Source organism: Falco peregrinus, chromosome 9 (genome assembly GCF_023634155.1).
Source record: "Falco peregrinus isolate bFalPer1 chromosome 9, bFalPer1.pri, whole genome shotgun sequence".
Lineage (NCBI taxonomy): Eukaryota > Metazoa > Chordata > Aves > Falconiformes > Falconidae > Falco > Falco peregrinus.
This window is the reverse complement of record NC_073729.1, coordinates 18,795,517-18,821,834: the sequence shown is the minus strand read 5'-3', so window position 1 is coordinate 18,821,834 and position 26,318 is coordinate 18,795,517. Positions and strand designations below refer to the sequence as shown.

Sequence of the window (26,318 nt, the reverse complement as noted above, 5' to 3'; positions counted from 1 at the left end):
TAATAGACTTACTCTACTGTAACACAAAACTGAGAAGAATACCCAGAGAAGGCTTCAAGTCCTAGTTTTCTAGCAGTTTATTTCAGAGATGTAATCCATATTATAGCCATAAGCAAATTAAATAACCACTTTATTTTTTTCTGTCATGTTGGTTTCATGAGTATTGACTGTTTGCAAAATTCTTCTCGCTGCAGCTAAAAGATAAGGCTTGCAATTCAGGTGTTAAAAGTGATCTTGTGAAAAGATCACTCATTTCAATTAAAGCCTTATTCATTGCAGTCTCCTTGCCTAAAAGAAGTGCTGCGTTCTTTGAATTCTGCTTTGTATGATTAGATAATAGTAAATTATAACTATGTAAACTGTGTGTTTTTGCCATAGATCTTACTACACAGGCCATAGGGTAGCAAACTGTTCGGGATAAAATGTGAGTGAGTTTCAGCCCAAAAAAGAGGTAATCCTCTGAACCTCTTTCACAGGACCAGTCCTGTTAGCCATCAGGAGAACTATTCCCATGTGTAAGTTCTGGCTACGTAGATTAAGGTTTTTTTCAGGAACCTTTTTTTTTTTTTTTAGATTTCAGAAATTATAAGCTGATATTTTGAAATATGTATTTTTTTATTTAAACGTGCCTTCCCAGTTCTTTCTGCCTGAGACTATAAATGAAAGTGCAGATATCCTTAGGGGAAAGGATTTTTCACTGTAATTTTTGCTAATTTATGTAAATTCTAGAGGCTGATCTCATTTCCCATACATCTCCACTGATTTCAGTATATTTATACAAGATACGAGTTTTGCTTACACAAACTGTGAAACTATGATGCCACTAAGTTAAGCTGAATGGTGATTACTGGTGAATATTCAAAATGAAATAATAAGCCTTTTTTAAAATTTTGCCTATATTTGCATCATTGTGGATGATACTTTCTGGTAAGGTCAGAAAATGATATTACGAGTTTTTAAGGAAAATAGGACGTTTAAAAAATACTTTTTTTTTTTCTCCTTCAGTTTCGATACAAGAAAAGAGTGTACAAACAATTCAATCTTGATGAAAAACAGCTGGCCAAGCTTCATACGAAGGTATGCCCAATTTACTGGACAAGTTAACAATTGCCTACTTAGCAAAGTAGTGTGCCTGAGAAACTGAAAGTAAGTAGGAGTTTATTACCACCTGGGCCAGTTGCTGAACAATGAACAGTATGTGCTGCCAGAACCAGGAGGGATGTGTGAGTTGTGATCTGGGAATTTCTCTCATAGAAAAATTCCTGTCTTTGACTCCTCCATATGTACACCAGTAATTTTAAATGAACCTTACTTCATAAATACAACATGCTTTCAGCATGCTGCAGAAATGCCAGTCTACGTCTTTGCAGGTCAGAATAATAAACCATATACCATCCTAATGTCTTACTGAATGAACCTTTTACTCATTTTTTCCTCAGAAGTATAGAATTTGGAATCTTCTTATTGTATTTGACTTTTGAACATTACACACCATAGGGTTTATGCTCTCAGTATAGTCAGGTTCTCCAGTAACATGAATTAGCTACTGTTCAATGATGGCAATGGGTATAGTTTACAGAATATTTCACTTTTAGTCAGGATTTTCTTTTTCAAATTAGAAGATGACTCCTTTGTCACTCTTTGTTTCAGGCTAATTTGAGAAAATTTATGGATCACGTCCACCATCTCTCAGTGGAAAAAATCACAAAGATGTTGGACAGAGGACTGGACCCAAACTATCATGACTTAGACAGTGGAGGTCAGAACAATAAAACTAACAGCATAAAGTAGTACCTTGGGTTTGTTCAATGTAAATTGATTAACAGGCCAAATCTCACACATTAATTATGTTGTCTTGATAACTTGAGGCTAATGGAATCTGTATGGTTTTGCTGTCCAAAGGAGAAAAGTAATAATTCATTATTTTCTTTGAGCAGCATTTTTAACATTTTTAAAGGAAATGCTCTTTATTTTATAAAGTTGCTCATCTTTTTTCAAGTACGTGCTATTCTTTTCTTTAGAAACACCCCTAACTTTGGCAGTTCAGCTTGACAATACAGTAGAAGTGATAAAAGCTCTGAAAAATGGAGGAGCACATTTAGACTTCAGAGCCAAAGATGGAATGACAGCTCTGCACAAAGCAGCCAGAGCCAAGAACCAAGTAACCCTCAAGGTAAATGCTTTCAGTAGCAAATGATACGTTATTTTATAGAAAAACATATATAAAAGAGAATGTTTTCAGTTAATTACTGTATTGGTCACAATGAATCATTTAATACGTGCTTGTTCTACTGCTTTCTTGTGGCTTTCAAATCTTAGGATTAGCTTTCAATAAAGGGCCTTTCATTTCTCATCTTTTTTTGTAGGATGAAAGAAGTGGTGAAATTTAACCTTTTTCTTTGATACATTGGGAAAAATCTGTCTGAGGAAATAGGAATAGCATTATTTTTGGTTATCTCTTGGACAGTAAAAGCTAGTGGCATGAATTACATATTATATCTTAACACAGTGTCTTCTGTTTTGTATTTTAACAGGTGTTCTTAACTCTCCTTGATAGTCCAGACTGAGTCTTATGTTTACGGACTTTTCTTATTTCCTTTTGACAGCTATTCAAATTGCATGACATTTTTGATAAAGCATCTCCTAAGTGAAGAGGTGAATGTTGCAAAGGCCATGTGGCATTTTCAGCACTGAGATTTCTGAACTTAATGAGAGAATGGAAATTGGACATTGCCACTCATCCTTTCTTTGCTATCCCTGTTGATTCCTTTAGATCCTAATTCTTCTGAGGTCATTTCTTGTTTAACTTAGTCTGTGGCATGGCCCCGTTCTATGAGCTTATAAATAAGAAAGCAAAAAATGTATGTTGTGGCAGGTATCACCTTACAAATAGATATCCAGGTAAAGTTCCTTTGTAGTTAGAAGTCCCTCCAAAATATATTTTTCACAGTTTGTGATCACTTTCAGACCCTTTTAGAGCTTGGAGCATCTCCTAACTACAAAGACAGCTGTGGCCTAACACCGCTGTACCACACTGCTATTGTCGGAGGGGATCCTTACTGCTGTGAACTGTTACTTCATGAACATGCTACAGTCAGTTGCAAAGATGAAAATGGATGGCAAGAAATTCATCAGGTAGGAAAGATCACTTTTATTTGGAGTTGAAGTTGTATGAAGAAATTTGTCATGTATATTCTATGGTTAAAACATTGTTTTGAAGACTGGGTATGTTTAGTCCATGCATGTACAAGTATAGAATTTCTTCCTTTTTATATTTGCTTATTACTTTGCATCCTGCTTTGGTGAATTAGAAGTTGAAACTGTTCCAGCGGAGTTGTGTAATATTGAAATCCTATGGTTACTGTGGATTTTGCTGCAGCAATTGCACTAGTCATATTTATGTAACGGACTCTTTGGAAGTTTAGTATCCTATTAGTGCCACTTTAGTGAAAAAAGTTTAACTCGGATCTTTTTGTTAGATGCCAAGTTTAATATCCTTGGTAATGCTTCTTGTGTGTTTATCAGAGGTACTTTCTCTCTGGTGAGCTTTACAGAAAGATTTGGGTTCAGCACCGTGCTGCTAGTATGCTGCTAGTATGTTGCACTGAAGGATGTTAAACTCCTACAGACTCAGTTTGCATCGGTTTTCATTCCCTACCTGTGTGGAAACTGGGATTCTAATGATTTTTCTTTTGTTGTTTTACATGTGTTTTCCTTTCCTCTCTTACATATTCAGTGTAGATAAGGTGGTAGCTTGCTTTACAAAGAAAAATTATGTCTGAAAAAGTGATCTTTTGAGGTTCATGGTGCTCATGATACCTTGAGTCAGCTATGGTGCTGGAATTCATCAGGCACTGGCCCATCCTGGTCAGCTTCAGCATAGCTATTGGGAAAGTAGACCTTCCTCAAAGACCTGTCTCTTAAAAAGACCTATAATGTTTGGTAAGGCACTTTCTGAATAAAAAACCACTTCTTCTTTGAACTCTTATATTGTCTTCTCCAGAAACGTCTGAATATTATGCAACAGTTGTGTAAGAATGCTTTGTTAATTTCTTTCTCTTTGCATAGATATAAACTCAGTAATTTACAGAGTTTAAAGATTCTAGCAGTCTTAATGCCATTGCAGCTATTCTATAGCTTTTCTCTGTATGAGTGAGTTTGAGTAATCATAAAAAAATGGAACTGATGGGGTATGATCAGATAAGTCAAGACACAAGTAATCAACCTGAGAGGCCTGCTTAGGTCATCTGGGCTCACTTTCTTTTTTTTATTTCTGTGCACCAATCTTTTTAGTACACAACTTCTTTTCTTCTTTTCTTTGAAAGAAACAGGAGACAGCCTTGGCACCCAGGTTTGGGCTTTTCCACTGTGTAAGTGTGTTCAGGTCGAGGTCATTTGGATCCATCTCTAGTAGGGGGGAAAAAAGGATTAATTTACTACCATTGTTTCTGGGGATGTGGAGAAAATGGATTGTCCAGATCCAAGTGGACTCAAATTCGCTATTTTGAAAATCCAGTCTCATACACATATGGTTATTATTTCTTGTAATTAAATGGAGCTTTTCAAAACCATGATATTGGTTGTAATCCTGAATACATCAATGTTTACATCTGGATTATGAGCAATCTTTTTTTTATTAATCAGTAATACAAACATTCCTTAATGAATTAAGAAACGTGGTGGTATGATATAATTCCGAATGTTGTCTGTGTGAAATAGGGGAAGCTACCTCACATGGCAAGGAAGTAATTGGTAGCAAGTATATTTTCCGTTTTGCGAACACAATCTTTAACTGTAAAAGTTAAGCCTGTGGGTTACCCTTATAGTAAGGGGGAAAAGGTAAGTTATAATATATATACTGTAAGGTTTATCCTTAGAGTAAGGGAAAAGGTTCATGCTGTGCTAGGATAATACTAAAAAGGCTATCCTCTGGAGATACCTGTCTCTTTCCATTGACGGTACTGGGGGGCCCTGATGAATGGTTTGGGCAGCTCACCTGCCACGCAGCCCCCTGTAATGAGAGGAAATATATCCCCCCTGCGTTGGTCGTCTTCCAGCACCTCCTCAGAAACGTAAGTGTTATTGTCAGATTGGCAAAGAGGAGGCAAATCCCGCTCTAGCAAAGGAAACAAAGTCAAGAAGGGGCCAGGTTTTAGTCCAGTTTATTGTAGTAGGAATAGAAGATTGGAATTGGTTCTTGTATTTTACGAGTTATTGTAATAATTATGTCTGCACATTCATATGTAGATGTTGAGTGGCTTTTAGAGGGTAGACAAAATTGATAATTCATGGCTAATTTGCTGTAATCTCCCACACAGTCAGAAACACAGTTATGGTTGGAAATCTTTCTCCCTTTGCTTGTTGTTGGATACTTGCTTTCTGTTGCCTAGTGTTAAAATGTTCCTGTTCTGATAACGGCTACCATAATGTCTCCATTACTTTGGCAAATAATTTATAAATGAATAAACTATTTAATAAACACTTTTTTTCCTGTTCTGTGTGTTAAAAATTGAAAATGGAGGAAGAAAAAATGTAGTGGTTAGGACACTAGACTGGGATTTGGGCTGTGTTACAGATTTAATTTGTCCATTGAGCAGTATACGTAATTTTTCTCATCCTAATTGCAAGATGTGTCAGTTTGAAACTCCCACTGAAGTTAGTAATAATTAGGTACCTAAGACAGACTGAATGGCTTTGTGCACCTGTATCTCTTATCTTAAATTCCATATTATTATATAGGAATGATACTGATCTGATAGGAAGTTAAAAACTTTAGAAATTGGGAGGTGCTCAGTTGGTGTACTGTAGGGAAGGTAGTCAAGTAAATGGGACTGATGAATGGAGATACTGTTCTTTTTCTCAAACTTACTTGCTAATCAGGAAAGTTTCTAATTTCAGTAGTTTTATTCATAGAGGTTTATTTCCAAGTATTCATGGTCTAACATTTTATTCATGTGACTGATAAAGTAACTCTTGACGATTTTCCCCTGTTTTGGATCAGTGCCATATGTATACTGTGTGTCTACTTGACATCACAAAATCAAGATTATTGCTTGAATTTTGGCCAGATTTCCCTAAACTGTTTTTGCAAAGGCTTTGGAAATTTGATTATCTTCAGTGCCATCTAGTGGGCAAGTTTCTGAAGATTAGCAGGACACAAAAATTTCTGTCAGTCCGCTTGTCACATTTGACAGTTATGAATATTAGTGGATAAAAAGTGGCAAACTTTGTATTTTCTCAATCCCTTAAATTGCCATTCCTCAAATAAGCAGATGCTTAAACTTATGCACGGATTTGCTATACCTGAAGTGCACCCACTGGTGTTTACAGGCAGGTATGCACATCTGGATGTTCATTCTCCCATTCAGTCCAGGGGTGGTTCTAAAAATTAGACCCTAAGTAGAATAGCATCTTCTCTGCTGAAAATCTTGATGTGGAATTCTTGTCTAGATTGTGTAATAACCAAAATATTAACGCGTCTCTTTACAGGCTTGCCGATATGGGCATGTCCAACATCTAGAGCACCTCCTCTTCTACGGCGCCGATATGTGTGCACAGAATGCCTCAGGAAACACAGCGCTGCACATCTGTGCCCTGTACAACCAGGTGAGCTGGCTCATGCCTCCTCTGCTGGCAGACCCAGCACTGCAGAGTCCTACTGTCCTCCTTCAGTGACATAAAGGTTCCCCCCCAGTGGGAGCTGAGGTATGGCTTAGTGGGGAGGGATGTTTTACTTTGAGGGAAGGTGAGTCCAGGGAGTCCATTCCCGTGGAGACTGGAAACCAGTGCTGTGAGAGAATGACATGTAGCCATAAAAAAAAAAAAAAAGACATAATTGAATTATAAATGCTAAATCTTTCATGTCCATCCACAGAAAGAGAGGCTTGTTGAGTTTTCTTTGAAGAAGTTTACTGGCTTGGTGATAGATTTTCCTGAGGTGCAGTTTCCTTGATTTTGGTAAATGCATTTGGTATAAATCTCCCATTATTATTGATCTATAGAGGCAAGTTACACTGAAGAAGAACATAGTTCATTATTTTTCATTTGATTTATTTAATATGCAATTAAGTGTTACAGGTTTTAAGCAGTGGTCTTAGTAACTAGAAAGAACATAATTAAAAACTTTAATAAAGGTTTTATTCACTGATTACAAATAAGGCTGCTCCTTGTAGGTAGGAAGAGTATGCATATTAATTAGAAAATAAAACAACATAATATTCTACCAGCTTATATTTTTTCGTATCGTATCTGAATATTTGTTTCCTATTCAGAATTTATTGCTGTTTTATGTAATTCTAATTTGAATTTTAGCAAGAAATACTTGGGAAATACTGTGGAAATGTGTTTTTAAACTATACAGAAGGTAGTGGATTCTCTGCTGTTTACAACATACGTAGTCGTTTACAAATGATAGAACCATTTGGACACCATTTTATACTCTCTTCACATGGATGGGATTGGGAGGGAATGAGTTTTACAACTATGTTAAAACACAGCATGTATAATGTTACATTGAATTAGGAAAACACAAGTCATGAGATGTGACTGTAACTAGTGAAACATCTGTTAAAGTATCTGCTTCTTAATTGCTTACCATCTTTGTTTCTTTCCAAAGTCTCGTCAAGATATATTCCTCAGGTCTAAAATACCCTCACTTTTTTTTTTTTTTTTTAAAATATAATTTTGGGGATAATTTGGCATTTTTCAAGACTGTTGACTTGATGTGTGTGTCATAATCGATATCAATTCATAAAGAGACTAGCTGTACAGATCTTTCACGTTAATGCTGATTGTTTGAAACATGCAGCATGTCAGTGGGAGCAGTGCCCCTATGAACTGCTTCTTGCTCACTGTCTACCAGCCTTCAACAGGCTGCTAAGTATCTGCATCAGGTAGTTCAAGGTTAGTAATGGTTTCTGTGCTCAGCTTGGATGACTTCTGTGACTGCAGGCATACAAAGCTGTTGCCACTTGACACTTTTTTAAATTCCTAAAAAAATTTGCAGAGAAATTAAATTCACTTTCATCTCAACAAAAATTTTGTGTTTAGGATTTGCATCAAGAGCTAAAACATGTATAACTTACAAGCACTTGTGTTGAAAAAAATATTTTAAAATGTTCACTTTAACCTCATTTACTTCACTTTTTCTCAGTAAGAATTTTGAAGCCCAGACCATAATGCACATATAAACTTAAAAATATGAACTCATCTGTGTTATTTTGTAAAAAATTTATTGCAGTGCTTTCATGGCTATAGTTATTGACAATATCATACACTTTTAGCAAAGGTTATGCGGTATGATGCTCAAATTAGAATAATCCTGTAGATTGACAGTATTTTTCATGTAGAGATGTGTTTTCCTCCTGACCTCAGTAGAAAAAATTATTCCGTACAAGACTTAAAGACTCTAATTGAAATTGCATCTACAAATTAGCAAATATTTTCATAGCCATTAAGCTTGGCTTTGTGTAACATCTTGTGACTACACTATCATGCCTCTGTTTTCCTTAATCAAGAGTATGTGAAAATAAAAAGTTTATTTTCGGGGTGCTGTGAACCTATGCTGATTTTTTTCAGTGTCCCTTTTATTGAAAATTTTTATTAGCTAATGTGGAAGCAGCAGTGTTGGCCTTTCCTGGATGGAGAGAGGATTGGGAGGACAGCGATATCTTTTTACCTCTTGATTCCTGTAGATGGAGTCATTACCCATTTGATATTTCCCTTCCAGTACTCCGTGGGGAATTTTCTTGGGATATTTTCTGAAGCTGGTAGTTCTGTTTCCCTGAGTGTTAGCTAAGTGCTGATCTGAATAAACTGTTGTTTTTGAAAGTTATTTCGTGGCTGTCCAGTAACACAGTGAAATCCAGACAGATCTTATGCCTCTGTATTTAGCACATTAAAATGCTGGGGTGACGTGTTCCTTCTTTCAGTGAGTGGGTTGGATTCAATATGAAAACTGTTGTAGTGTTAAATCATGTAATTAACTCTCAGACAACAAATTGAATATAATCTGCTGACAAGCCCACGCTTCTCTGTGAAATTCTTTTTAATGCAATGTAATCTAAAAAGCTACTGCATATTCAATTTATGTATGATAAAATGAATGAATGATACTAAGTTCTCAGAAGTTATTAGGTTGACAGATCTAAAATTTATGCAGACAGGACTTGTGGCATTCATAGGTAGCACCCTCACAACAGAGGGCTCCAAAATGCGGAATTTCTGTTGAATTAACAAAGGAAAAGTAATCAAAATAATTTCTGGTGGTGACTTTTTAGCTTATTCTCCCTGATTTATTTCCCTTAATACTGGAAGAACGGGTAGGAGACAAAAGGGAGAGAGGTGGAAGCTAAGAATGCTTCTGTTTATTTTAAAAGAATAAATAAATAAATAAATTCAGTTATTAATCCAAATTAGTTTTCTTGAAAAATCTTATGTTGAACAAGTTTGACCACTTTTGTGAATTTTTTTCTTATCAAAACCATTCAATACATAAATAAAAAACTTTGCATGGTTTTTGTTATGCTGCAGACAGCTTAGTTAAATTTGTAGAGTAATTGTTTTTGGTTATGTAGTGTCGAATTCTTTGTTCTGATAACCAAATGAATAATCGGCCAATATAAACAATTTTTCTGAATATCATTACTTATATCCTTAAGTTCTTGATCAAAATTGGGCATTTTAACTCTAAAGGGTTTGACTAACATTTCTAGTGTACTAAGTAGTACCCGCTGGAATGGTGGAATAGTTGTTATGGGATAGTGTGCAAACCTAGAATCGTTTAGGAGTCAGTCAAAAAGGAATTCTTGCAAAAATAACCCTGAAAAGGACATGTGGTGTGTGTATGTGGTTTTGTTTGTTTTGTGTTTGTTTTTTTTAACCTGGAGATCTTAATCTAGATTGCAACACATTTACTACTTTTGCATGATTGCAAATACTGAATCCAGAAAAGGGAGAAAAACATTTTGACATTTTACACACTACTTTTGATCTTTATATGTTTAGAGGTACAGGGAGCCCACCTAATGTAACGTGCAGATTTCAGTGCAAGCAAATTAGACTATTTCAATTAATTATATATCATAAAGAAATTGTCATCTATGAGATGGTTGTTAATACACCATTTTGAAATATGATCCATTCTGTTGTTTCAGTCTGTTACGCAGAACAGGAAGTGTGGGAACAAAAGGCTATGTTTTTGGAGTATTGAATCTTGGAGAAAGGGTAGGATAGCCTCCTCCCCAGATATATTTAGGACAATCCTGTGATGGAGGGGATTTAACAAGATCAGGAATCCAGTGTGATAAATTAGAAAATACAACGATGAAAATTATTTTCAATCATAATTTCTGCACATTCATTTATGACTCAGAATCTAGTAAATAAGCTTCATTTCTGTCACTAAAATAGCAATAGCAAAATTATATGATTTTCTCTGGCTGCAAATTTACTGTTAAAAATGAAAGGTTGTATGATGAAATACCTCATTAGGTAGAACTCCATAACACAACATGACAAGAAATCTGGAAAGCACAACAAAATTAATATAAATATTTATGGTGAGGAAAGACAAAAACGTTTTGAAACGTGAACTGGTTTGCATAAAATGAACATTAAAGATGGCAAGTAGGAAATACAGTCCATATATGGATCATCAAAAAGTCTAGTATTCTGAGAACTGAAAGAACCACACAGGATGTCTAGCAGATTATAGTCAGTCATATTTTGCAGCAGTGTAGAGTAGTGACCTAAGCAATATACTGTATCAGCCCCCAAAAATTGTTTTTAAGAGATTTCATTTGCAGATTTCTTCAGAGGGTCTGAGGTCATACTTTTCTCTTGTTAGAAGGGCTGTATTTGGCTTGTGCTGTAACTCCTAGTATTTTTTAGGAGGAAAGAGAGAAGATAAGACTGGTCAGTGCAGTCTGTAGAGCCAGGCCAAATAATGTCATAAATGTTAAAAAACATAATCATACATTAAATGTTTAAAATTGAAGTTCAGTTGAGAAAAACCCAAAATAAGTGCATGCAAGTGGTAAAACTACTTTGTTTAATTTTTTGCAGTAGGGGAGGAAATCATTCATCCCAGGTACTGTGTACTATACTGTGAACAGTACTATTTTTCCTACAAAATAAGCAAAACTCACGAGAGTCAAATTTCATTTTGAGCTAAAATATTTTCTGCAAAATCTGATTTGTTCAAGGATGGAATTTCCACAATACAGTTTCTTAAAAATTTAGTAAGATGTTTACATCTTGCGTTCCTCTACATTTTTTTTATGCTTGCATGTTGTTTCTACTCTAACACACTGAAAAGCACCTAAAGCTTTGTTATATTTGGAGTACTGTTTTAATAACATACATTCTCAAATTATTTTTTCTTTTTTTTTTTACTTCTCTAAGACAAGAGATACCAAGCAATCAGTGCATCTCATAGCCACAACATCTCTTTAGTAACTAAAGACGCTTAACAAGCTTCCTCTTCTACCACTCTCAGGAGAGCTGTGCAAGAGTGCTGCTGTTCCGGGGAGCCAACAAGGAGATAAAGAATTACAACAGCCAGTCTCCATTTCAGGTAAAAAATACCCATGCCCCCCAGAAATATTTGGAAGAAAATCTCTTTTGAACTCTTGGTTTTGTGGAGAAGTTACACTGCACAAGGCTGAAAACAGCTGTAGAATAAGATAACTATCATTTTGAAAACTGTGGATTTTGTGTGATGCCATAAATGAATATTTCCTGGAATAATTAGGAATGAGAGGAAAACACACTCCTCTTTAGCTGATCTGGTGAACACTGTCAATGTGTTTGAGAATTTTATGAGTGGTTGATGACAAAACAGGAGATCATTGGTATCTTGCAGTCAGATGTGCTTTGCTTTGTCATTATCTTCAGTTCCACGGAAGAGAGATCCAAGAGCCTGTGTAAGAGAGATCTAAGGAGTGACTGGGCAGCTAAGCTTTGCTTGGCCCCTATTGACTTAGCCAAAATGAAGTTCTTCCTTCCTTGGGTGTGAGGGGTGGGCTAAGTTTCTGGTTGGGACTGATTTAATGCATTGTCAGTGGTAAAAGTTGAAACTGTCATGTATGTCTGCAAACATCAATGAGGTCTTTGGATTAGTCAGAATTTACTGGATGTTTTTTTACAGTTTTCTTATTTGAAAGAACATTCAGAAAGCTGAATTGAAAATCCAAATGGAAGAAAATTGTTTGTCCACAGGGTTGTCAGGTATGGCTGACAATCTTAAGCCCTTATTTTTGAGGCAGTCTTAATTAGTCTGGATTTCAGAGAAACATTCATAATGCAAATGACATGTGAGACATAGGGATGGAAGCTGTTATGTTTTAAGAAAAATGAACAGAAAGAATTTTTTCAAGTTATAGAAAATAGTGCTTCTGGAAGAATGATGGCGTAGTACCATTAAAAGGAACTGTCTCATTCTGAAATGTGATGGGGCTATTTCCCAAAACCAAAAGAAATCCTAATTTACCTTTGCTTGTTGCATGTTTTCCATTACCTCCTCACTTTGGATAATACTGGCATAGAAATCACAGAAGGCCGCCTTTTCTCTCATACTTTGGCAAGTGAAATAGTTGGAATATTAACTATGTCCATGTGGATCTCTGAGTTGGCTTGTCAAGGTTAATATGTAGATACCACCTCTGAGTTTCAGCCTTTAAAAAACACACAACTCAGCCAAATATTTCTATATCAATTTAATTATCTCCGTATTTTGAAGGTTTTCTGGACATAAGTTGTGTATCTCAAGAGATTAAGAGTTCTGCCTGGAAATCCCAGCCAGATCTTTTGTTTACTTTTGGGACCATCTTCCCAAAATTGGGGAAACACTGTGTTAATAATTTAATTTTAGGCACCATTTTTAGACTGCTAATAGTTTGCCATCTAAATATATGCTAAGCACTAATTCACTAAGTACTAGGTAATACTTACTAGTGCAACTTAGAGTTATGAAGTGATTAAAATACGGACTAAGAGAAAACCCTAATAATTGGGGGGATGTGTTCCAGTGTCATTTCTTTACCTTGACAGATTATTTTATTACTTCCTGTCTATGACATTAACTTTTTATTTTGTTTTAGGATTTTATGTGGGAATAGTACAATGATAAGTAGATAAACTTCCATTTGTCTTTCTTTTTGTGCTGACTACTGCAACATTTTTGTTCTTCCTCTTAGAAGAGAATAATACAGAGGAGAAAGGCAGAAAAGAAAGTATTTGTGAAAGCTAGTGCTGGTGGTTGTAGGGCTTCAAAAGGTGAAGGATAACGAGCCAAAACTAAATAAAATCAAGTAAGCACAGGAGGCAGAAGAAATAATTTTAAGCGAACGGCATAGCTGTGGAAGTGCACTTACTGATCAATGAACTGTCTCCTGTCCCTATGGAATAAACCCCTATTTGTTACTGTTTATTATATGTTACGCTTCTGATGCTTGCGCTTTTGACTGGTCACTCTTCCTCTAGCACAGGCAGAAAGACTGACAATTAAGTAGGCTTTGTTCTACACTTTCTAGAGCCTCATACTTTAAAAAAAAATATTTCCATCTTTTTACTCTATGGTGTCTTATTTTTAGGTGTAGGGAATGTAGGAAAAGTTCTAGTTTTTCCAAATGGAGTTGGTAGAGAAAACCCTGATGCCAGCACTGCAATAAAGCAGCATTAGAATTAATTCTTTGCCATCTGTCGCTGACCCAGTTGATCAAACACCACAAGTGGAGCTGTTATAAAATTATGCAGAATCCCCTTGAGTTAATAGGATTTTGCATACTAAAAATGTTTACTCATGTAATCAGTAGCAAGGAACATTGAAGCATCTCATATGTACATAATGAGAATGGTTGTAGCTGCAGCATCTATTCCTTTGGGTAACCTCCATTATATTCTTTTCTCAGAAATCTAAAAGGATGATGCTTTTGAATTGCTGCTTAGAAAACTGATGATATGAAAACTATGCTATTCTGTAAAACAAAAGTATCCAGACACGGAGAAATTTGTGTGTTACTTTCAAGGCCTGCCAAAGCTTTATTTGTTTCAATGAAAATGAGCAGCAGAATTTATATCTAAATAAATAAATTTATATTTATTAATATCTATAATATTATATCTATATAGATATATATATCTATATCTATATATATATTTATATTCAGTGTCCAATGAATGTAAATTTTCCCACCAAAAAAAATAAAAGATGTGCATGTGTTCACTTATTACCAAATCACAGTGCTTATTAAAACAAGCATGGTTTTACCAGTTCATATGGAAGGAAAACTAATCTGGGCTGAACTCTGTGCCACTTATTTCAGGTATCCCACACTGTACACATCTCTGCCTGGGATCTGGCTGTTATTTTTGCCTTTTCAGTGTCTAGCAGAGTTAGTGTTGGAATGGTATTGGCATGTGCTGAGGCCATGAAAAAGTTTCTGTATTTCCCAATTAAGCACATAAGCTTTTACTAGCTAGCTTTGAAGGAGTATGTTCCATCCTGACTGATTACTGGGGTCCGTTAAGTTAATAATCAGTGCTGAGTATAACTGATGTCACCCATAGCCAAAAGTCTGCCTGATTGTGAAGTGTAATAGGTTGTGCTGATAGGCTGTACTCTGCAATAACAGAATATGGGTCAGCAGAAATTTCTCTGTATGTTTTTTGTGGGCTCCCCCCTGCTAGTAAGTATGAACGCTTGCATGAATGTGCGGTGAATCTCGTCCCTGTGTATATTCCAAGTAGATTAGGGCAATTCCTGCATCACTGTCCTCTGTCTAAGTGTGAGAATTTTTTGTGTATTGTGCATTTTGGTTAAAGGCTGACTAGCAATTACAGGTGAGATGAAACCTGTGCCATATCATTATACTATATTGCCAGTTCTGTTTATTAATCACATACTTATCCATCCCGTCTTGGCTGGGTAATCTAAGTACCTTACATGCTAATTATTCTGTGCTAACAGATGGAAAAAAACCCCATTGGCATTACAGAACTGCAAGTGCTAGCTGGTAAGACACTCATATACATTGTGCTTGGCTATTTTTCTTTTGAAGCACCTAAAATCGGAGCAGGTCTGTGCTTTCATTTGTAGCACTGAACTTGGACGTGTCCTCAACCATGCCTGTTGAAAGTACTGCTGATGCCTCCACAACCATTCATACCTGATGATAGAGCTTGCTGAAACACGATGTTTGCCACTGACAGACAGTACATTGACTGACAGCTTTCATAAGCAGGTTTATGAAATGCTGAACTGTAACTTCTGTTCTAGCTATAGGCGAGCTTTAAAGTTTCCAGTGGTTTTAGATTTTGGTATTTTTTTTAACCATTACAGTTTCTGTTTTAATAGTAAAATCTCCCAACATATCCTTTCAGAAAAGCCATGATATCCTATCAACATCCATAGCTACTCAGTTTTCCACACGTTTTGTGTGCTCCTAGGTTAATGTAAAATAACTTCTTATCTATCTGGCAAATGTTAATCCAATAACTCAGAAATCTCAGAGTTTTGCAGCATTTACAATCTATTGAAATTCTGTTGTATAAGTTAAAAGGAACATGCACCTTGTTTATCATGTTTTTCCTTTTTCTTTTAGTGAGCAGAAGCTCTGTATGAATAATTCATATGTTTTCATATGGGCTATAAAGCACTTTCAAGCTTAGAGCTAATAGCACTGATAATTAGTCAGGGTTTTTAAAGCATGTGTGTTCAAAAATAAAGAACTATTCTGAGGTGGCATTTAGTGGCACCTTTTAATGGCTGAGTTGCATCTGAAAAATATTGCTCTCTCAAATGTACCTTGTCATTGACCATTGCTGTCCCAAAGCAGCGTGGGTTATTAATATGCTAATGTTCTATAGATTGCAGGAGGAGCAGCAACCTTCCATGTCCGCTGCAGGTAGAATTGTTCCTTTCAGTGTGTTGGCTGTACGTCTGTTTTCAATTGCTCATATTTTTGCCAAATTTGAATAATTTGAAATGAAATTTTCTATGTCTGGTATCTCAGGCGACATTGCTCGGAAAACCAAAATGATTCAGCTGTTTTGGAGTATGGGTGAGGGAAAACATGTGTTGTTTTGCTCATACTGGAACTCTGTTGACACACCTCTCCTTGTCCCATCTCCCCTGTTGTGTTATGTTGTTCTGTTTTGTTTTGTTTTCTTTAATTGCCCTGCATGCTGTCAGCGATCACCATGTTAATAACATGGCAGTGTAAACCAGTTTGCAGTCTGACTCTTGCAGTCTGACTCTAATACAGGGGCTCCAAAACCAGACTGCGTATCTGGAAACCAAGCTGGCTTGGGGTGAATATAGACAGGCACAACTGGACATGGGTAAGTGAGCAATGAGCTTGGAGACAGGTGAGAAAGTGCAAGACTGGCTGAGACTCAGGCTGGGAGCCCCAGCCTGAAAGAGTAGAATAGAACAAGATGAAGATTGATAAGGGTCCTGGGGAGATTTTTCAATCATCAAGGACAGAAGAGAAAGAAAATCAGATTAGAGGGGAGATTGGGACTGACTGTGTAAAAAGAGAGTCTTTCTTACTTGGGTAGCAATGCTGGGGAGGAAGCCTCGGGCTGGGGGAGGATGAGCTGGGAGGCCAGGGAGGCTGGGGCTGTCAGAAGCTGGGTGTGCATGCAACGCTCCCAGCCCTGCTAGTGGTCTGTAAAAATCGGTCTTGTTAATTATCTGGCATATCACTAGAATGACTTTCCAAAACCCAATTTTACTTTAGTTTATTATAATTTTTAATGTCCATCTTTTTGATGAAAATTACAGGCAAAGGACAAGAAGTTATTCTCAGGTATTTTTTTTGTCTCTGACTTACTTTTAAAAGGATGAAACTCTGAGAAAGCTAATTTTAAAACCAATAATCTCTGTCCGGTGCCTCAAAAAGACATCTTTACAAATATAATGTTTTCTCTCTTGATATTAAATTATATAACTGTTGTGTTAATGGAGCATATGAATTACACAAGGACTTTGTTTTTGCCAGGTATTTATTTTCATCCTAATTCCTTTCCCAGAGCACCTGTCTGAAGAATGCATTGTTGAATATTGGGTATTACTAGCAAAAAATATAGCTGTCTTCTTGTGATGCATTCTGCCTTTACTTGGACTTTCTGTTTTTTCTTGCTTTTTTTGCCTTTTTTTTTTTTTTTTGAGTCAAGTAATGGAATTTATTCATACTTGCTTTGGTTTCATTTTTTTATGTTAAGTCACTTATTGCATTGATTGGTTACATTGTGTTTTGCAGTACAGAAATAATAGGTAAAGGACAATCTGTCATGGAAGAGTGTACAGTCTAATTTGCACTTAGTTGTTATTTGTCATATTTGGATATTGATAGGAAAACAGTTAAAGTTTTAATCACGTAAAAGCACCAAAAGTACTAGAATAAGTGTAATAAAAAAAATCTACAAATGGCTTTTTAAGACTCAGAACAGAGGTATTTGTAAGCGTTGCATTTAGCGTTTTTAAATCTACAGAAGTGACCATACCAGAACCAACTATGGCTTTTTCCCTTAAAAATAAAAAAGTGTGTGAGTATGTATACATGTAGGCATGCTCAACGTAATTTCTTAAAAAGATATAATTAGAATAATAATAAAAAAAAGTCTCGTGGTGATATATCCAGATGCAAACAATGATTAGTTATGATATGTTTTCTCATCATTTACTTTGAAATGCTATTTATACAACGGAACACATGTTCTCATTTGAGAATAAGGCTCTTGGGGAAATTTGCCCATCGCCTTGGGCACATCGATGGCTTTGTGGTGCTGATATAGTATCTTTTAGGGTATTAGGGGAAATATGTGCAGATGAAAATATTCCTGAGGATAGTAGGGATACAAGTTACTGTTCCAGGTAACAGTTCCAAAAAGAAAGTGCTTGATGGCAAGTTAGAGGTGACCTAGCTGTCAGCACATTTCCTGCTATTGTCAGTTGTGAAGTATTGACAAACTGTTCGGTGGATGCTTCTTACTGGTACATGAGGTACAATTACCAAAGGTCAATATTTGGTTCGTTGCACAGCTGGTGACAAGAAGATAACAGAGCAGAATGTAATACTCTTGCTGAAAACATGAGACAGCAAAGATGCTTCTGTCGCAACTACTTCTGAAGATATTGTAGCTACTTTTGAAAAGCTGGATCTCAGCCTAAGGAGCTTTCACTAATAGTCTTGCTTGGCCTGATAAGGGCTGGATATAGTAAGAGTTACAGGAGCAGAAAAATATATATAGGTACAGAATGTGGTTAAAATAATTCACGTTGACCCAGTGCTGGTTTGCATAGTGCTGGCTGTCATTTTTCAGAAAAGCAGACAAATGAAAGTAATACAGTAAAACATAAAGAAATTAAATGATATGATTCTCTTTTATTGAGAAAGGCAAAATACTGCCACACTTGGAGATGCTTAAAATACTTACTGCAGAATGTATCTTCTTTTAAAGAGAGCTGTTGCTGCTGCACAATTGTTATGTGACTGTAAACTTATGGAGGAGTCTCCGTGAAACCCATCTTTTGTATTGTGCTCTGTGGAAATTATCAGAGATCATTCTCCCCTCCCCACCCCCGCCCCCTTTTTTTTTTTTAATCCCCCATGCTCTGTGCTTTCTCTCCCTCCTCAAACAGGGGTGTTCGGCTGAAATGCCTCAGGTGTTCTCACATGCAGCAGGATTTCCCTGGGAAAGACAGTGTCTCTGAGGTAGCTGGGAGCCAATCTGTTTGTTTTTCCACAAAACTTCTAAAAGCTCAGAAGCAGCTGAAACTAGGTTATAAAATGGAACAAATTAAACTAAATGGTAAGGGTCACTACCACTTCTTGCCTCAGAGTAAGAAAGGCTCGTGAACAATTCAGATGTGGTTAGTTGTCATGGGTGAAGTTGCAAGAGGTAATGGAGATTTGTATAATTTTAATTTAATTCTAGAATTTTGATAGCAGTATTGAATATTGATCCTGTGATTTTCTTTATACTATATTCTAGAAGAGAAGGAAGCGAGGGTAAGTTCTTAAATAGCCTGATCATAACTGAGCAGTCACACATAGCATGTCTTACTCTTGTAAAAAGGTCAGCTGTGACAACAGTGTGTATTTTTTTCTGTAGCTATAAAGAGCACAGTATTGCCATTGGAAGTACTTCATTTCATTGTTATGTCTATCAGAAGAAATTTTTGTATTTATGTGGGTTTAGAGCAAATTTGGGGTAAATAAATGTGTCTCCAAGACATCAAACCCCCTCATTAGTCTTAAGATGGGAGCTATATGAACAAGATGAATACAAAATGTCCACTTATTTGTATTGCATTGTTGCCAGGGTTTTACATGTATTGAGATGGAAATTATAGGCACTATATAAACATCTAGAGAGTGGCAGATATCCAGTGGTTTTTTTTTCTTAGTGTTCTTGCAGAAAAGTGTAATATATCAGACTGTGATCCAACTTTAACTGCAGGAGAGAAGAGAGATGTTCTTTTATGAATTCTTGGTTCCTGTACCTGTGTGTGTGGTATAAGAAGGTTAAACCTTATGGGAAATTTGTTTCACAAATCATAGATAAGCATGCTTGTGGTAATCTGCTACATTTAAGTTTTTCTTACTGTTAAATTGTGTTATTTTAAGATATTAATACCATTCAGTTTCTCTATAAAATGTAATACGTTATTACATTTTCTGTGTTGCTATTATGTGCATGTAATAGCTTTAGTGACGTTGGTTGAATTAGTACTAATGAACCAGAAATATCAGAGAAAACTGAAATCTTTTGTGCTGTGGCTGCTTCTGCCCAGTGGTGTCCTGCTGTTCCTCTGTCTGCTTGTGTACGAATGGATTGTCAATACTTCAGAATAGATACAAGGAAGAAATTTTTTTATGGTGAGGTTGCGAAACACTGGAGCAGGTTGCCCAGGGAGGCTGTAGATGCCCCATGCCTGGAAATATTTAAGGTCAGGTTGGATGTGGCTCTGAGCAACCTGATCAAGTTGAAGATGTCCCTGCCCATGGCACAGGCATTTGACTAGATGACTTTTAAAGGTCCCTTCCAACCCAAATCGTTCTATGATTCTATGAACTTACATTTGCATTTCTGGGCAACAATGATATTTTTATTTTGTGTCCAACCAGTGCTCAGCACAGCCTGTGAGTGGGACTCGTGGGCACTTCAGGCCTGCAGGTATGGATTAGTGATGGTGGTTATGATGGTTGGGTGGTGTGCTGGCATGATCTCTTGCTTTTGCATAACTACACAGGCTATTTAGTGTTAATTTCTGGCAGTACCAGAGAGAGTTCTTATTGCTTATGAAAGTGGAGGATCTATGCCTTTAGGAGAGACTTAGCATCTCTTCCATTTGGAGAGAACATTCATGACAAACAGTTGGCATATGCTGCTGTCCTGCATCTGTCTTCATCAAAGTGTGTTGTTGGCATTGGCTTTTACTAGACTGTTGTTTCCAAAGGTTTTGTTATAGTTACCCCACAGAGTTTGGAACAAATCCACCAAATGTATTAGGTAGAATAATCGTAGTATTTTGTTAACCTGATGCATTTTGTCCTAAGGGCTTTCAGAAAGCGTTTTCAGCCATTTGGATTAGCAGTTTAAACAACACTCTGTTATTAAGTGTTTGCAGAACTGAATCCCATCAACAGTTTTTACTGTGAAATAGTGGGCAGTATCTACTGCCTGCTGTGAGTAGAAAGACATTTTTCTGAAAGTGTTTGGGGAAGAAGATGCTAATACAGCACATTTTGGCTTTTCCATGAGGTAGGACTGCTTTCAGAGGTGGAAGCTTTTGCCCTACAGCAGCATAGACCTATACACACTGAGCTGAATTTTCTGTATAACCTGATACTTATTGTAATCTCAAGGAAGGTAGAATCTAGCCAATAGCTTCCTCAATCTTTTTCTGATGGAGTTCATCTGAAGAAGATTGTAAATCATGGCTTTTTGATTTAGCATATTACTGGGGGTGGGGGGATGGAAATTAAGTCAATTTTATTACTGGCTGTATTTTATCTGATTCATCTGATGCTGCAACCTGGCTTTATCTGCTTTTAGTAAATACTCCTTTGAAATTGCTGCTCGCCCATGTAGCAGTAATAAGGATTATGTAATAACTGGCTTTTGATGGCTCTTTCCAGCTTGAGCTAGATTTTCCCGTTGAATGAGTCTGTAATTGTAAATGTGTATCACACTGTTTGCTTTTTCTTTTCCATTTTAATTATTAAAACACAAGCATAGAAAAATGCATCTTGAGAATGACTTCCTAGGTGGCATTTTAGCAGAGAAGCAGAAAGGTGAAATCTTTCTCTCTACTTTTAGAATAGATATAAACATTAAATTTCCCAATACATGCAGTGCCCATGGAGGAGGCTTAATGCAATCTGTACAAAGTAAGGTAACCTAAAAATCTTTGTAATTTCTCATCCAAAGAAACAGGAGGAAATAAAAGAATGCTGTGGAGAAGTGAAGTTGTGCCCTGGGTAAATTTGCCTACATGTTCCTTTCTTGCTTTCTGACATGTTTCATGATAACTTTAGTAGACATGCTGGAGTGTTCAGTTCAACACTTTCTGGCAAGCTGGTTCTTGCATAACTAATCCTTTTGTCATGGAGTTAAGTTTGCAATAACTACAGATCCTTTTGTCATGGAGTTAAGTTTGCATTTCAAGCTGAGAAAGGGAGATGATGAGAAGTGATTTGCTCCCATATTCTAAGGCACTTATTTTTTTTTTTTAATCTTGGTATCCGTACAGGTGTAGTTTAATCTGAAGGTATTCAGTCATTTCTTGTTCATAAGAGTGGTTAATTCTTAAGAACACAATTGTGTATGTTCATGAAGGGACAGTGTAAAATAGAATATGGTTTCTACTTTTTAAATCATAATAAGGTTACTGGACAGTGAACAAAGGCTGCCTCAGGCATTTTAAGTGTTTAGTCCAGTACAGAGTCCTGTTAAGACAACACTGCAGGACACAAAGAGACTAAAAGGAGGCCATTCAGTGTGCTAACCTCTTAATTTTGACTTGTATTTGCTAAGCTGGTCAGCTATGGCACTTCTTTGTGGCTACTGAGTGTATTTCAGAAGACCCATAGGGGCTGTAAAACCTCTTGCGAGCAAACCCAGCATTTTAGCAATGGAAATGTGCCAACAGTCATGCTTGCAGTGTACTACTTTGATAATATTCAGCTAAATACATGTTGTGTATTTGGATGAACATTGTTTTATGTTTGCTTGCTTTTAAAATATTAATTGCTCAAAAATATTGAGGGCAAAATTCTAGTTCCTTTGAAGTGGATAAAATTCTGTTTGATTTCACTGAGGTGGAAGTGTGTTCCTTACACTTAAGCTTGTTTCAAAGCCATGCTACCAAATCATTCTATATAGTCTACTGAGTATGTTTATTTTTTAATTAACGTTTCTTGATTTTATTGCCATGCTCTTCTTCTAAGTTATGCAAAATTGCACACTTCATTGCAACAAATAACTTGTGTTATGCAAAGTCTTTAGCTACTGATAGATAATTTGATGTAGCTGAAAACAAGACCCTTTCTCTTCTGAGTGAAAACTTTATAAGAGTTTTGGGAGGCAAAAACAGTGCTTGGGAGGCTACGGTTGTAAAATTTTTTTCCCATTCCCTGAACAGTGTGGGACAGTGTTGCATTCCCTTCAGTCTCTTGCCATTGCTGAGCTGAGGCATTGACCTTGTCCCACCCATTGTTGGGTACTTCCCATGAGTCTTAGGCTCCAAGGGTGTGAAAAATACTTAGATCTTAGTGCTGCCTGTAGCAGTACTTCAAGTATAAAAATCTAGTCTTCGACTACTATTAAAGAATAGCCAGGATACCAGTGTGAGGTGGTCCTCCCCGGGGAAGCAGTTGAGATTGCTTGGAGGGCTTACGTAAGGGACTGCACCCAGCACAGTGGAGCTGCCTACTTGCTGCGCTCTGGAAAGCATGAATACTTTGACCTTAATACTAAGGCGAAGTGATCGTGGCAAGCCTTTGTTTAAACAGTGCTAAAATGATCAAGAGAATGATGAAGAGCCTCAAAGAAATCTTGGCCCTTTCCCATAATTTATATTTTCAGATGCTAAAACTAGTTGTTGAGCAAATGTAAGGTATCTATTTTAAGATACTGCATGTCAATATCTGACTACAGATGGCTCTGTGAATCATAGTTGGAAGAAGGAAAATGTTAGACACTAAGATATTGTTGCTAAGAGATTTTTGTACACAGTATTCTAACATGTTCTGGCAAATTTGGGAACAGTAGCAGCAGCATGCTTGTGGAGAAAAAAAAATCAGTGGTGAAGGAACTGTCTTCAAAGGACTATTTAAAGGATAGTAACATTATTGTGCTTTGTTGTATCAAGAACTGATGAAGATGAAATTGTCTTTCAAGCAGATAACATAAAGAAAACATCCAAAAGGTAAAGCTAATCCTGCTATCTGATGACATAGAAAGTGGAAACTAGAAAGAAAAAGAACAAAAAATACTTCGGGGTTTAAATTAAGCAAGTGTCAAGAAGATGAAAGGTGATAGCTACTGATATTTTGCCATCTACTGGACATTGGATACATTAATATACAAAGTTCCTTTCAAAATGTGCAATATTAAGCTTGTATTACATTATATAATCAAATTGTTAAGAATTATTTTCTGTCCAGGAAAGAAGCATGTATGAAAATGCTGAGTGTGATTTTTTTTTTTACTTATATTCTTTCATAATGTTACTACAGAATAATTTAGGAAAATTGCCAGAATTTTATTGTCCTGGTAGAGAATGTGTGTTATTTCTTCACTTTATATAAATCTTTATTGACTATTATTGAAAGAAAACAATATTAAATTTTACTGCTTTTTAAAATTATATATATATCTTAGTCATCTTATTTCAGTGAATTTTACTGAAACTTCAAAATCTAATACCTGAAATAAAGCTTCAAATTGATAAAATTAATTTTATAAGTTTTATTTTATCAAATTCTGTTTTCAACAAAAACGTTATCTTATTATATGCACAAAATATTACACAACTATAAACTTTTCAAAAGAATAATTTTGCTTCTGACATTTTTCTAATTGGATGTATTGCATCCCAGCTTCAAAACTGATTACTTTTAAATAAAGTTTTGGAATGTGAAGGTACATGTTTGTCTCCGTAATGTAAACAGATATTTCTTCTTGAGGTCATGTTTCATGTCATCCATATTGTATGTATTCAGGAGCGCTGTTAGAAAAAGAGAGTGAATTAGTGATATTAATAGCATATTAATCAACCGTTTAGTTTTATTTTATAATGAGGTGAACTAAGAAGCTTCCACTAGTTTTATTTTACAATGTAATTAGCCTCAGAGTCAAAAATCAACTGTAATCAATACAACTACAAAACGTGGGATGATACTTTGCCCTTTGGAAAGGAAAATCCGGAATTCATGATTAATCAGCATTTCTATTTTAGATTATATAGCTGTTGTAACCACATAGAATTTTCCAACTGGCTCAGAAAATAACCCATTTTATTGTATTTATTGAATTCTTAATGTCTTCTCTAATTGAAAAGACCTAAGTATGGTGTGATTTGAGCTCAGAACAATGCTTGCCAAATTCTAATGGAAACTGAATTCTAGATATGTTCTTCTATTCATTCAATAAATAAACATTGCCTTCATGTATAAGCTCTTTGAAATTGCATAAGAAACCGATAGTGTTTGATCAGGACATTTTTCTCCTACACCTATGGAAAAGAAATTTGGAACAGATTACTTCTTGCTTTTCCAAACTGAACTCCATCTGTACCACTGAAAAGAGTTTTAAAATCTACATGCTGCTCATATATGAAAGCAACCAATGCATATCAATTTAAGATTATTTTTTTTTTCTGAGTCTGCAGTGTGTGGTGCATGATTTTGTGGCACTGTTTATCAGGGAAGGAACCTCATGGTGCTGTGTGCTGCACAGGCATGCGCAGGCATACATGAGGGCAGGGCCTTCATACTTAATGACCTAAACCTAACTTTCTAATGTCCTTGCGGATGGCTACTACATACTTGATGGCACTCTGTGAAAACTTCGAAGTGGCTTTAGACTCCAAAAAGCCTTTAGCTCTTTGTTTTATTAGGGAGAGCTTTTCTTTTGAGAGTACACAATAGAAATATGTTGATGTTGAACTACCTTGCCTTTTCATTGCCCCACCGTAAGCACCATTAGATTTTCATATCAAATATAGAAGTGCTTGTCTCCAGAGGTTGTGATTATAATGGAATGGTTTAGAGATTGTCTTTTGATATCGCAGCTATTGGGTGAATTGTTGATACGATTTTCATCTGGAAACTTATGCTTATTAAAAAGATAACATTTCTTATATTTTTAATACTAAGAAAATACATTGTAATTATGACACATGGAAGAGCTTTTCCAGCAGTCTCTTTATTAACGAAGTGATCCCAACCATTTCTCCGTGTTGATTTCTTACGAGTCTTTGCTGATTGGGAATCCTATTGCATAATGGCTGTTGCTGCTTGAATGGTGTTTCTTCGTTGTTGAAATAATGCAGTCCTCAGTGGTACAAGAAATAATTTATTTTACAAGTCTATGGTTTAAGTGGAAGGCAATTTCTGGAGAGTCTTATGGTTACAATTTCATTTGCAGGGTTATACCACCTCTTCCTTCCAGTTCCATGTGAAGATGGAAACATGTAGGGCAGATGTATGTCAGAGTATCCTGTATGTCCTGCGTTTTTGCTGCTTGGCTGAGACCGAGCAAAGTAGAGACTGAAGTCACATTTTTGTCCTGGGATAGAGTTCTCTCCTTTATTGTGTAGTGCTGTACCTGAACTCAGTGCAATTTCAAGGTTTCTTGAAAGTCTGTCATTTAGTGGTCACTGCTGTGTAGCAGAGACAATGGAAGGGTGAAACATGAGCCCTGAAGGAAAGAATAATAAAATGTACTTTCATTAGGAAAGTGGAATTGTCTAGAAGAGAAGGGTTAGAAAAAACAGTCAGCACTTCCCACCTGCTTTATCATGAACTGCTTATAGTGAGTTGTAGGCTGTGACTGTGCAGCCCAAACAGCTTCCTCTGCTCTTCATTTAGGCAGAGCATTTTAAGCGTTATGTCTCACCTGGTTTAAAATTTTAAGCATGTGCAGAAGGAAATTGCAGCAGCATTGATTAAGAGCAAAACAGATACGCACTAAGAGATGCTCTCCTCACTCCCACATAGAAAGTTTGTCAAAGTTCATTGGCTGGATTCAAGAGGGGACAATTTCAATTTCTCTCTTTTTTTCTATTGTTTCTTACTGGGTGG

At 36.2% G+C, this 26,318-nt stretch overlaps 1 protein-coding gene across 7 annotated transcripts in view; it reads left to right on the top strand.

Moving 5' to 3' along the window:
- Nucleotides 1-26,318, top strand: part of SHANK2 (SH3 and multiple ankyrin repeat domains 2) — a 354,214-nt gene that overhangs the window by 54,988 nt on the left and 272,908 nt on the right. For all 7 annotated transcript variants that reach the window (XM_055814242.1, XM_055814244.1, XM_055814240.1 and 4 more), the window contains exons 6-11: nt 1,006-1,077; nt 1,651-1,759; nt 2,022-2,173; nt 2,968-3,135; nt 6,490-6,606; nt 11,498-11,575. In XM_055814242.1, coding sequence (XP_055670217.1) covers nt 1,006-1,077; nt 1,651-1,759; nt 2,022-2,173; nt 2,968-3,135; nt 6,490-6,606; nt 11,498-11,575 — 696 coding nt within the window. The remainder of the gene's footprint in view (nt 1-1,005; nt 1,078-1,650; nt 1,760-2,021; nt 2,174-2,967; nt 3,136-6,489; nt 6,607-11,497; nt 11,576-26,318) is intronic.